At 40.4% G+C, this 12,845-nt stretch overlaps 1 protein-coding gene across 4 annotated transcripts in view; it reads left to right on the forward strand.

Moving 5' to 3' along the window:
- NR6A1 (nuclear receptor subfamily 6, group A, member 1) overlaps positions 1–12,845 on the forward strand; it is a 226,092-nt gene that overhangs the window by 191,535 nt on the left and 21,712 nt on the right. For 2 of the 4 annotated variants that reach the window (XM_012639676.1, XM_012639675.1), the window contains exons 3-4: positions 2,339–2,569; positions 11,891–11,946. In XM_012639676.1, coding sequence (XP_012495130.1) covers positions 2,339–2,569; positions 11,891–11,946 — 287 coding nt within the window. Of the gene's footprint in view, positions 1–2,326; positions 2,570–11,890; positions 11,947–12,845 lie in introns of all 4 variants that reach the window. The other 2 variants (XM_012639673.1, XM_012639674.1) reach the window with 1 other exon arrangement.

A 12,845-nucleotide genomic window follows, 5' to 3' on the forward strand; every position in this document is an offset into this window, starting at 1 on the left:
TCAAGTGATTCTCCTGCCTCAGCCTCCTGAGTAGCTGGGACTATAGGCACACACGACTATGCCTGGCTAATTTTTTAATTTTTTATAGAGGTGGGATCTCGCTCCTGCTCAGGATGGTCTCAAACTCCTGGCCTCTAGCAATCCTCTCACCTCAGCCTCTCAGATGGCTAGAATTATAGGCGTGAGCCACTGGCCCTGGCCCTCCTGGAGATTTCTTATACCTGCTGGCAAAGTCTGACATCACAGTTTACCAGGGTGCTTTTTTGTCACATCACTGTTTTTGGCAGTTGCTTGGTCCTGAGTGAGTACAGTTTGAAGGAAGAGGAAGTGAAGAGCTATATTCTAGCCTGAACTTCCTTTTTGACTAATTCTTTTGTTGCTAATCAGTGAGTCCCTTGACTGTGAGGATCATGCTGATTTATTTATATCCTAGCATAAGGCCTGGACACAGAATAGATGTTCTGCTAGAATGTAAGCTTCACCAGGGACTTTTGTTCACAGCTGTATCCATGTCTTAGAACAGTGCCTGGAATAGAATAGTTGCTCAGTAAACCTCTTTTGGATGGATGGATGGAGGGATGGCTTAGCTGGGTGTGGTTAAAACTTCTTCACTTGTTAACAGTTATAACTGTCATTTATTGAGTGTATACCATGTGCTAGGCACTTACATATATTGTCAGTAATACTTACCACAACTTTACAGGATAGGATTGATGGACTGTGCATGAGGAGGGTAAGGGAGACAGAAGAGTCTAAGATATTTCCTAGGTTTCTATCTTGGGTACTGGTCCAAGTGATGATGAAACCCAGGAGGAGGAGTGTGAGTTCTTTTTTTTATTAGGTTATTAAGTATGGAATGTCCAATTTCCTTAAGTACTAAGTTTGACCATTGTTATCTCTGGCATTTCGCTTTGACATTTTTTGTTTTTTGTTTTTTGTTTTTTTTATTGTGTTTTTTTATTGTGTACTTTCAAATGCACATTTTGGCTTGTGATTATCTTTCAAATTTTTTTTAAGAGCAATTTTGTGAAACCATGGATAAGCCAAAAATTAGTGTTATTTTTTAATATGAGTTCCATCGTGGAACCAATACAGTGCAGACAGCTCGAAAGATCAACAAAATGTTTGGGAAGGATGCAGCTAGTGAATACACAGTACATCTCAAACCATCGTTTGAGAAGTTCTATGCTAGTGATTTTAATCTTGAAAATGAGCCATGTGGGTGACCTATGACCAAGGCGGATAATGATGAGCTCAAAGCTGCAGTGGAAGCCAAGCCATCTCAACCTACACGTGATTTAGCAGCGAGGTTGGACATTACTATTCCAACAATGTTGGACCATTTAAAACAAATGGGCAAGGTAAAGAAGCTGGATAGAGGGTATTGGATGAATTAAATGAGCATCATAAGAGAAATCATATCAAAGCTTACCTTTCTTTACCATCACGACATAAACCATTGCTACACTGTATTGTTACGTGTGATGAAAAATGGATTCTTTTTGACAGTCGCAAGCATTTGGCACAAATGGTTGGGTAAAGATGAAGTGCTGAAACACAGTCCAAAACTGAATATTCATCACAAAATGCTAATGATGTCTGTTTGGTGGTCCAGTGCTGGTATTATCCACTATAGCTTCGTGAAATCTGATCAATCGTTTACAGCGGATGTCTACTGCAACCAATGGGATGAAATGATGAGAATGCGTGTGATTAAGCAGCCAGATTGGTCAGTAGAAACAGGCCAATCCTCTTGTAAGACCATGTGTCGCAAAAAACAACACTGCTCAAATGACAGAAGCTGGACTTGGAAACTCTCTGTCATCCACTGTATTCAACAGACCTTGCACCAACTGACTACCAACTGACTACCACCAACTGACTTCTTCCAGGCTTTGGACCACTTCTTGCAAGGAAAAATACTCAATTCTCAACAAGCTGTGGAAAGTGCCTTTTGCAAATTCATCGCCACTCGCTCTCTAGGCTTCTTTGCTGCTAGTATAAACAAGCTACCATTAAGATGACAAAACTGTGTTGATAGTTTAGGCACACAGTTTGATTCATTGTACTGCTTCGTGTTTGAGATGTAATAAACTAAACTTTTGAGTCGAAATTGGACATTTCATATTTAATGACCTAATAGGCTGTGTTTGTTGTGTCTTCAGGTAGATGCACGGACTATTCTTGGGGCAGAGTTTTCAAAGATGTGCTCCCTGTTTGCCCTTTAGCCTGGAGTTCTTACTCTACACAGAGTAGGGTTGCTCATTTTAGGAACTGCAGGCATAAAGCCATTATTTCCACTATGCTCTAACTTGAACATATTCAGTTTCTGTTCCAGATGATCGGGCTGAACAACGAACCTGTCTCATTTGTGGGGACCGTGCTACAGGCTTGCACTATGGGATCATCTCCTGTGAGGGCTGCAAAGGGTTTTTCAAGCGGAGCATTTGCAACAAACGGGTATATCGGTGCAGTCGTGACAAGAACTGTGTCATGTCTCGGAAGCAGAGGAACAGGTGCCAGTACTGCCGCCTGCTCAAATGCCTTCAGATGGGGATGAACCGGAAGGGTGAGTGGTGCTCATGGCTCTCACTGCACACCTTTCATTCATCACTTTTCCTTTAGTGTCAGCTTATTATGCTTTGGAGTTATTAATTTCCCAAGCCTGCTCTATATATTAGGCTTTATACTGTGTACTCATTACCCAAAAAATGAATCTGGTACAGTCCCTGCCTGTGGGAACCTCCCAGGCTACGTGGGGAGAAAGACTGTTGAGATGTTAAGGATTCTGTGGGAATAATGTGCAAGCCTCATGTGGCAAGATCCCAGTTAACAATCAGGTCCTAACTGGGGTTAATATACTGCACTAGTTCCTTCAGGGGGTGATGACAGGAAGTAGAAATTTTGGATGGAAAGGCATGAGATAGGAGGTTCCCCTGAAGGTGATATCATTTTGTTTTCTAGAACCATGGTGTACTCAGAGGCTAGGCATGCTCGGATGTCAGCATCCAGGTCGTTGGGGAGTTTGGGATTTATTGGGAAGCTTTCCAGGAGCCATTAGCCTGAGATGACCCAAATAAACTGATATTCTAATAAGATTAATATGAAGGGCAGCTTTGAAGGATAGATTGGGGTAGGGGAAGCAGAAAAGTCACCTAGAAAGTGTTTTAGAAGAGTCCAGAAGAAAGGTGTGAAGGATCTGAAGGAGGGAAGGGGAAAGAGGCACAGCTGGGGAGATGTCATGGAAGAACCCAATAAGAGCTGGTAACACACTGAATATTGGGCAGCACCAGAAGTTAAAGTTGAAGATTTAGATTAAGAGTAATGGTCCTACCAGGAAAAAAGAAGTCAGACCGAAAAGCAGGGTGGGGCAAATGGTAGCCTTGTCAATGCTGAGTTTGAGGCACCTGAGAAGGACACGTAGAGATGTCTACCAAGGAAGTCGGATATATAGGATTGAACTGAGGTGAAAAGTCCTGCCTGCAAAGAGAGATTTGTGGAGCTGTTGGCATAGAAGTGGTAGTTAAAGTCTTGTCAGTGGGTAAAAATCACCCACAGAGAGAGCTTAGATACTAAAGAGAGAAGGACCAATGTCAGAACCCTAGAGGAGTATTCCCATGGAGGGTGGCAGATAGAGTACAGCAGCGTCATTCAGTAGAAAGAACAGAGGCTCTAGAGGCAGACAGACTAGCTCTGTGACCTTAGGCAGTTTGCTTTTTATCTCTGGTACTCAGTTATCTTACCTTTAAAATGGTATAATGATACCCTTCAGAGTTCTCCAGAGGATTATTAATAAATATGATAGCATATATAAAATACCCAGCAAGATATTAGGGATTCCTAGTAGCAGTGTGCAGGAGTTGTGGGGTTAGTCGGATTTAGTGAACTGTTCAGACTGATCTTATAGCATTAATGAATGCAGACATCCAGATGTACCTTAGACTGGTTTTATTGTGTATGGATAAGAAGAATCTTTTTAAAACTTGCACAATATGAAGAAAGGTAAGAGAGATATGAAAGGGCATTTAGATAAATTTAGGTGGATGGGGTTTGGATTTTCTTGCTTGTTTCTTTCTTTCTTTTTAGAGACAGGGTCACGCTGTGTTGCCCAGGCTGGAGTACAGGGGCATGATCATAGCTCACTGCAACCTCTAACTCCTAGGCTCACACAATCATCCCACCTCAGCTTCCTGAGTAGCTGGAACTATAGGTGTGTACCACCACACCCAGTTTAGGTGGTTTATAATTTCTTTATAATACTAATATTTATTGGGCACTTATGTGTACCAGAAACCTCTATGCTCTTTCCATGCATTATACCATTGAATACCCACAACAACCCTATTATTAACTATTATTCCCAGTTTATAGATGCAGTTTACAGAAGTAAAATGACTTAGCAATAGTTAGTTTATGGGTGGTTGATAGTTAATATTAATAATTATTAAATTATAATTTGTTATTCAAGCAGTGCTTGTACCTAACTACATGGATAACAGACTGCTTTACATGTGTACCATATGGCATAGCCGTTTGCATGTTGGAATGCCCAGAGTTCACTGAATGATAAATAAATACCACTGTGGGGCATTTGAAGTGTTTGTTCCCTGCCTGTCTTTCTAACTCGTCTTCTGCCTTGAACACTGTGCATCAAGGATGTCTTACACTGTTTTGCCTGTGGTCAGGTTTTCTCTACTACCTGGAAATCCTTTCCCTTCTCCCCACTATCAGTTTCCTCTTACAGAAATCTTTTCCAGTCACCAATACCAAACAAAAGTGTCCTTAAGAGAGTCTGTGGTCATCTTCCCACTTTCACCCTGATTCGGTTTTGGCCTCCACTTTTCTCATCTCTCTTGTTGCTCTCACTGTGAATATTTTATCAAAGCATAGTTATGAGTTGCCTTCTTGACTGTTCTCTGAGGAATCATCCCTCCTATTCAGATGAAGTGTGATATTCTGAGGCTTCCAGCCAAACTAACCTATTTTAGAGAAGAAAGTTAATTTCATAACCCTTCTAACCATAGGCAGGAGAAAATGACACATGGGGTGTGAGGAATAGGGAGCTGTCTCCTTAGGCCTATTTGCATGCAGAGCAGGCAGGCGCAGTTGCCTGGTAAAGGCTGCCTCTCAGAAAACCTGCCACCTCCTGGTTAGTGCTGAGAAAGCAGGATTAAAATTGCAGTTGCCATGGGAATATTTTGGGGGTAAGTAATATTCTGTATGGAACTGTGGTGGTTGACACATAATTCTATGCATTTGTCAAAACCCAGAGAACTATACACTACAAAAAAGTGAATTTTACTACATGTAGATTTTTTTTTAATTAACCAGTATATGATGGAGTGGCGGAGGGGCTCAGAGAAATGGAATGCACACTGTGACAAATAAATCTAACTGGTATTACAAATGAATCACATAGCCACACAGAAGGGGATGTTGAAGAAAGCAGCTGACCTTTGAAAACAGTGTTTTGACTGTCTACTGTAAGGCCAAAGACAAAGTGAAAATATATAAACAAAGCACTCTAGTTTATAAAATTTGTTCCTCTCAAGGTTATGTGTTAGGAATTCTCTTGCTACTTTATTTGTATACTAGGATTGAAGAAGTGAGTAAATATATTGGGGACAGTGAGAATCAGGTTTCTGACATCAGAGAAGGAAGTTATAAATTCAGACATGGGAAAGCTAGAAAGAAATCTCTGGTGCTAGATTAGAACCAGTGGTGTCAGCATGTACTCATCTTTCAATATGTACTCATGTTTATATGGCTGGCTAGATATATAAAAATATATAGAGATGTGGGGGGGCATATGAGTTAGTATACATCTATTTGCAAGCTCTAGCCACTGAGAGGGGCTAAAAGCCATGATACCCCAATAGCAATGAGCACACCTAGCACCCAGATCTAGCACCCAGATCTAGCACCCAAATATCATTAAAGGAATCAGGACTCCTTGGAGTTCTAGTTGATTTCAGGGCTGGAGCAAGGAAATATGAAATGAGCCTGGAGTATCTTATGGTGCCAGAAAGTTAGGAAATATTTAAAAATAAAGAAAAGGAAGCACATCAGGGAGCACAGAAGCCAAACCGAAAGCTTCCAGTGGTCAAAGTGGGAACAACTTGAGCAACAAAATAATTATAGTATTGTTTATTACCCAAAGAATAAAATAAATATCCATGAGTTCATACTGAAATAGCTGAATAAACAGAGAAGTGACAGTTCTTCCTTATAAAAGAATTCCAATTAATAAATGTAGAAGGAATGAGGGTAATAGAAAATCACCATTAGAATACTGCTAATAATTGCTACAGGCAGGATCCACTGATGGATGCTAAAATAGGTGGGGATAGGTTTACACAGAAACAGAAAATTTGCATAGTCTGGAAATATTTAGTGATTACAAAGGGAAAAATAGTAAGTTTCTTTAGAGAATTCTGACAAATACTACTTTAGCCAAGCAATTAAAGTTAACATCACCAGTAAAGCACACCGACCATTACATGCCCTTGATATGATACCCTGAGAAGGGCACATGTATACATATACACAGGGTTAAGTTCATTCTCAGTCTAATCATGAGAAAACAGACAAGCCCTTATTGAGGGGATATTCTTCAAAATAACTGATATTCTACAAAATAACTGATATTCTACAAAATACTCTTTTGAAAAGTGTCTAGGTCACAGAAGACAAAGACGGAAGAACTGTCACAGATTGGAGAAGACTATTGGAAACATGACAACAAAATGCAAAGTGGAATCCTAGATTGGGTTCTGGAACAAGAAAGGATATCAGTGGAACAACTGGAGAAATCAAAATAAAGTCTCTACTTTGGCTAATAGTATTGTACCAAAGTAAATTTCTTAGTTTTAATGAATAGTCCGTGGTTATATAAGATGTTAATGGAAGGAGAAGCTGGGTGTAGAATATATGGGAACTTTCCATACTGTTTTCACAACTCTTCTACAAGTCTAAACTTACCTCAAATTTTAAAAAATTAACTGTGAAGAAATGCAGATGCTATTTGTGGTTGGGGCTTCCTTGCTATGTGTGAGCCAGCCCTCTGTTGTCCTCCATCTCTGGATATAGAACTGAGTATCTTTTCATACCTGGAAGTTGGCTGGTCAGGAAATTAATTAGCAAAGCAATGAGTGAGATCTAAAGAAGGGCAGTGAGTGGAAGCTGGGCCCTGTGTGTCCATCCCCGCTACTACCCTAGTACCCTCCGCATATATGCCTCACCCATGTTTCAATCTTTAGGATAAAGTCAGGCTCCTCAAAATGATTTTCAAGGCCCCTCTGACTCTGGCATCAGCCACTTCATCCCTTTCCTTCTCTGCTGCTGTTCCCCACTCACAGTCCTCATTCCATCTCACTTCTTCAAAAACCCGATGATGTTTCATGTATTGCATATGTGCTTTCATCTTCTGGGAATATTCCACTCTCTCTTCTTCACCTGACTATATATACTTTCTTTTCTTTGTAACATCCCCTAAGAAGCCTTCTCTGACACCAACCCTCACCCCCACCAGATGTTCCTCCTGTGTTCCAACAGCTTTTTTTTTTTTTTAAGACAGAGTGGTGTTCTGTCACCACCAGACTTAGAGTGCAGTGGTGTCATCACAGCTCACAGCAACCTTAAACTCCTGGGCTCAAGTGATCCTCCTCCCTCAGCCTCCTGAGTAGGTGGGACTACAGGCATGTGCTACAATGCTGGGCTAATTTTTCTATTTTTTGTAGAGATGGGGGTCTTGGTCTTGCTCAGGCTGGTCTCAAACTCCTGGGCTCAAGCTATCCTATCACCTCTGTGCTAGGATTATAGGCGTGAGCCACCATGTCCAGCCTCCCACAGCTTTTTGTATGTCTTCTGCCATAACTCTGGTCACCTTGTATTATCTTTCTTCACCTATTTCCCCCATTATTAGACAGTGAGCCCCTCAAGCTCCATGAACAAGTCCTACTTTTCTCTGTGTCCCGGATAACCCAGTAGTGATAGGATGCTTCCAGGTTACATGGCTTGACTGGAGGGCCATGGCAGGAAGTGGAATGGAGGAAATATTTTCAGAGGAGAGAAGAAGCTACACTAGGCCTCATGGGGGAATTCATATCAGTTAGGTAATGATGTGAAAAAATTTAAAATTCCCTTAACTTTTGTCATCTTATAACTTGACAATTAATTAGTTCAAAAGTAGAAAGGTCAAGGAAAGCTTCTTGAAGGAGGTGATGTTTGCAGAATGGCATTGTGAGACAGTAATTTTACAGGGTTACCATATCACTTTACCAGGATAAAAAATACCCCAGGACACAGCACAGAAGCCTGCATGGAACACTGGGAAATCTCAAGGAGAGCTACATTTGAGTAGAATCTTGAAGCAATCAAAGTTTAAGCTCCTTACAAACTTAAAGGGCTTTTTAAAAAAAAGACTTTTAGGCCGGGTGCGGTGACTCACATCTGTAATCCTAGCACTCTGGGAGGCCGAGGCAGGCGGATTGTTTGAGCTCAGGAGTTCGAGACCAGCCTGAGCAAGAGCGAGACCCCGTCTCTACTAAAAATAGAAAGAAATTAATCAGACAACTGAAAATATATAGAAAAAATTAGCCGGGCATGGTGGCACATGCCTGTAGTCCTAGCTACTTGGGAGGCTGAGGCAGAAGGATTGCTTGAGCCCAGGAGTTTGAGGTTGCTGTGAGCTAGACTAACGCCACGTCACTCTAACCTGGGCAAAAGAGTGAGACTCTGTCTCCAAAAAAAAAAAAAAGACTTTTAAATTATGTTTTAATGTTTTATTTTGAAATAATTTCAAACTTAGAGAAAATTTGCAACAGTAGTAACTCCCACCCAAATTCACCAATCGTTGACATTTTGCCACATTTGCTTTATCATGCTATTTATAGTAATATATATATAATATATATAATTCTGTGTGTGTGTGTGTGTGTATTAACCATTTGGAAGTAAGGTACAGGTATCGTTCCCCTTTACTTGTAATATAAACATAGCACTACTATCAAAATCAAAATTTAACATGACAAAGTACTGTTACCTAATTAGTAGATCTTATTCAACTTTCACCAATTATCCCAATGTCCTTTATAGCAATTTTATTTTTTCTGGTCTGGAAGCCAATCCAGGAAATCACATTACATTTAATTTTTATGTGCTTTTAGTCTCCTTTAATCTTGAAATATTTCCTAGCCTTTTTTTGTCTTTATTAACATTGTCGATGTTGAAGCAAATAGGTCATATATTTTGTAGCATATTTCTTGATTTGGGTTTTCAATTTCCTCATGATTAGATTCTGGTTATGCATTTTTGGCAAGAATACCATAGAAATGATGCTGTGTCCTTCTCAGTCCATCATATCAAGAGCACATGATGTAAGTTTGTCCCATTATTGGTGACATTAACTTGAATCACTTGGTTAAGGTGATGTCACTTGGGTAGGGTGGTATTACCATGTTTTTCCACTGTAAGTTTCTTTCTGAGTAGAAGCAGCTTACACAGAGACACACCCATGTAAGATAGCATGATGTATTCAAAGACAAATAGTTCTTGGTAGATAAGGTATAGCATTTATGGCAAGAGATGAGCATGGGGAATCCCATTGGAACCAGATCACAGATGGTCTTGAATGCCAAGCTTAAGGAGCTTAGACTTACCCATAGACCAAAGGGAGCCACCATCAGGTTTTGAGTGGGGCTTTGATGTGGATAGCTTTGTGTTTGTCTTATGTTTCTGGTTTCTGCATTTGGTTGACTGCCCAGACCAAAGCAAGTGAGGAATGGTAGGTAGGCACATCAGTTCCAGTGCTGAAAATGTATTTGTGGAGTATTTATGCTTTTTTTTTTTTTTTTTTAATGGTTCTTGTATAGAAGAACCATAGCTGGCACCATTCTCTTTCTTAGGCTTGGACAAGATGTACAGCAGAACGATTCCTGTAATACTGTACCCAGAAGCCATTTGTTCTTTTTAATTAGATCACTGGTATACTCTCAGCCCTGCTGAAAAACTTGCTCTTAGCTCAGTGAACAAGCACAGCTTTAGAATCAGAAGACCTATAACTGAAACCCCAGGTCTGTCAGTTCTTGCCTGAGTAACCTTGAGCAAGTCTCTACCTCTCTCGGCTCTGTTTTCCCATCTCAAAAACGCATGGGATAATGATGTACACCCTCCAACGTTGCTGTCAGGACCAAATGAGATAACATATGTATATGCAAATATAATACATTATAAGCTTTAAAATATGATTCAAGTTTTTGTTTTAACAGAGGCACTATGACACATTGTATTGTTACCTACACTTCGAGCAATTTCATGCCATCCTTTTTTTTTTTTGAGTCTTGCTCTGTCACCCAGGGCTGGAATGCAGTGGAATGATCAATCCTAGCTCACTGTAGCCTCAAGCTTCTGGGCTCACGTGATCCTCCCACCTCAGCCTCCCAAGTAGCTGGGATTACAGGCACGAACCACTGTACCCCACTGCCATCTTGACAGATTTTACCATCTCTAGTTAAATTGTTACTACTGTTTATATTATTCCTTTTAAAAAAATCAAAATGAATTTTCAAAGACAGTTTTTCTCACTTTGGTGAATGGAAAATCAGTATTTTTAATGCACATTAGAATACATGTATAAGTAAGAGTTTATGCACCACCTAAAAGCATCTTACGTTTCTCCAATAGTATGCCTATACATTATGGGAAATACTAGTAGTGGAAAGAAGTCTTATCCTAGAGCCTGATAGCCTGCGTTCCAATCCTGATTCTGTCTCCTTCAAGTAAAATACTTCATTTCTCTGAGCTTTAGATTCATTTGTTCAAGGGAAGTGATTCTGATACTTTCCTCATTTTCGGAAATGCCAGTGTGACCATGTCACTCCCTTGTATTCCTTCTTGTCCACAGGCTCCTCAGCTAAAGTCTGTACCCTTAGCCCGGTATTCAAGACTCTTTATGATCTGGTCCCAGTTGGCCTCTCTCCAGCCCTATCTTTTGCTATTCTTTCCCCACATAATCCGCCGCCCCCCATGCTTTAGCCAGATTGAACCAGTTGCAAGTTCCCAAAAAGAACAGTCCATTCTTACCATTCTTACTTTTAACTTGAAGTTTTTCTGTATACTGTTCACTCAACCTAGAGCACTCTTTTCCTTCCTGCCTAAATCCTACTCAGCCTTTACAACTCAGTTTAGCAGTTGTCTTTTCCAGAAAGCTTTGCCTGATACTAGGCTCCTCCTATAATTACAAATCAGGGATTCCTTCTCTGTGCCCCTATATTAAGTATTCCGTAAAGAGTGATGACAATAGTATTTATAGTTGTTAATCTTAGGGAGGCTGATGCTGTTTAAAAGATGCTTTTTATAGTTAGAAAACGCTAAGTAAGCTTCTTCCGCTGCAAAGGAGCTCTACTTGACTGACTTTGCAGGGAGGAACCAGTGAGGTCAAAATTCCAATTAATGAAAAAAGCAAAAACACAAACCTGTTCTCCTGATTCTACAAATCAGACCTAATCTTAGGCTGGGAATAAAAAAAATAGTTTTTTTAAAAATAGAAATATTCTCTCTATTCCTCCCCTGGAATTTACCAGAGCCTTTAGATGCATCATCTTGGTGGGATATTTGTAAGTGTGGGACTAGTTAACAATGCTGTCACCTTTATTGAGCATACTGAATGTATGCAGTGTGTGCCAGTGCCTTGAGAGCCCAAATATTGCTGCCTGTGAAGTAGCCTGGAATTATAGAAAGAGGTGTATGCTTTGGGTACAGAAAGACCTGTGTTTTAATCTTGGCTTCACTAATTACCACCTATGCTTTGGGCCAAATAAGTTCTCTTTTTGTGCTTAGACTTCTGTGAGCGTGCTTCTGACTATCTTTCTTGACTTATGTTTCCTTCCAGCTATCAGAGAAGATGGCATGCCTGGAGGCCGGAATAAGAGCATTGGGCCAGTTCAGGTGAGTTGCAGGCCTCACTCTCTGTGATCCATGCTGGAGCAGCTCCCCTTGATCCTTTCATCTGCTGCTGGGGGAGCCATCTTTGTGTTCATTCCTATAAAACTGCTTTTAGAATCTGGATGTGAAAGTGCTTTGAAAGTCTTACATGTGTAAGGTAATGATTAAAGCTCTTCTTGTGATCCCTCAACTCTTCCTAAGGATTTCACAGGCGGTGAACCCAACTCTGGTTCTGAACCATCCAGATGATTTTCTTGTCAATCACTTAAGGTTGTAGATAACTTAGCTTGGCAGAAATCAGCAAGACTGTTTTGCTCTCACTTCATCTAAAGATATATCAGCAGAATGTTCATTGTCTTATTTGTAGAGTAGGAATGATAATACCCTATTCAATCCCATAGACCTTTATGAAGTTCCTATTCTTCCAGGCATTATACCGTGAACTCAGTCTAGTGGGAAACACAGATATATACATAAACATCATAGTACAGTGAGAGATAACAAAGGATGCACGTGGAGTACAGAGGGAGGGCCCTCTATTCTGTTTGCACTAGAACCATGGTTGGGGACTGGAGACACTCAGGAAAGGCTTCCTAGACAAGGTAAAGTTTGAACTGAGTCTTGGAGGAGAAGGAAGAATTAGCTGTGTTGGGAAGGGATGGGAAGACAAGCATCTTTTATTCATGCTAGACAGAATAGACTGTAAAAAGACCCAAAGATGAATGTTGAAGGAATGACAAAGAGTTTGTTCAGTTAGGCTGGAACATTGGGCACAGGTAGTGGAGTGGCAGGAGGTAAGATAGATTCCTTGAGTGGCCTTCAACTATCTCTGACTATAGTTCTTTAGTTAAAGCTTTTGCGGGGCCAGCCTATACCACTGGTTCTTTTTTTTTTTTTTTTTT

Source organism: Propithecus coquereli, unplaced genomic scaffold, assembly GCF_000956105.1.
Source record: "Propithecus coquereli isolate 6110/MARCELLA unplaced genomic scaffold, Pcoq_1.0 Scaffold142, whole genome shotgun sequence".
NCBI classification, from domain to species: Eukaryota; Metazoa; Chordata; class Mammalia; order Primates; family Indriidae; genus Propithecus; species Propithecus coquereli.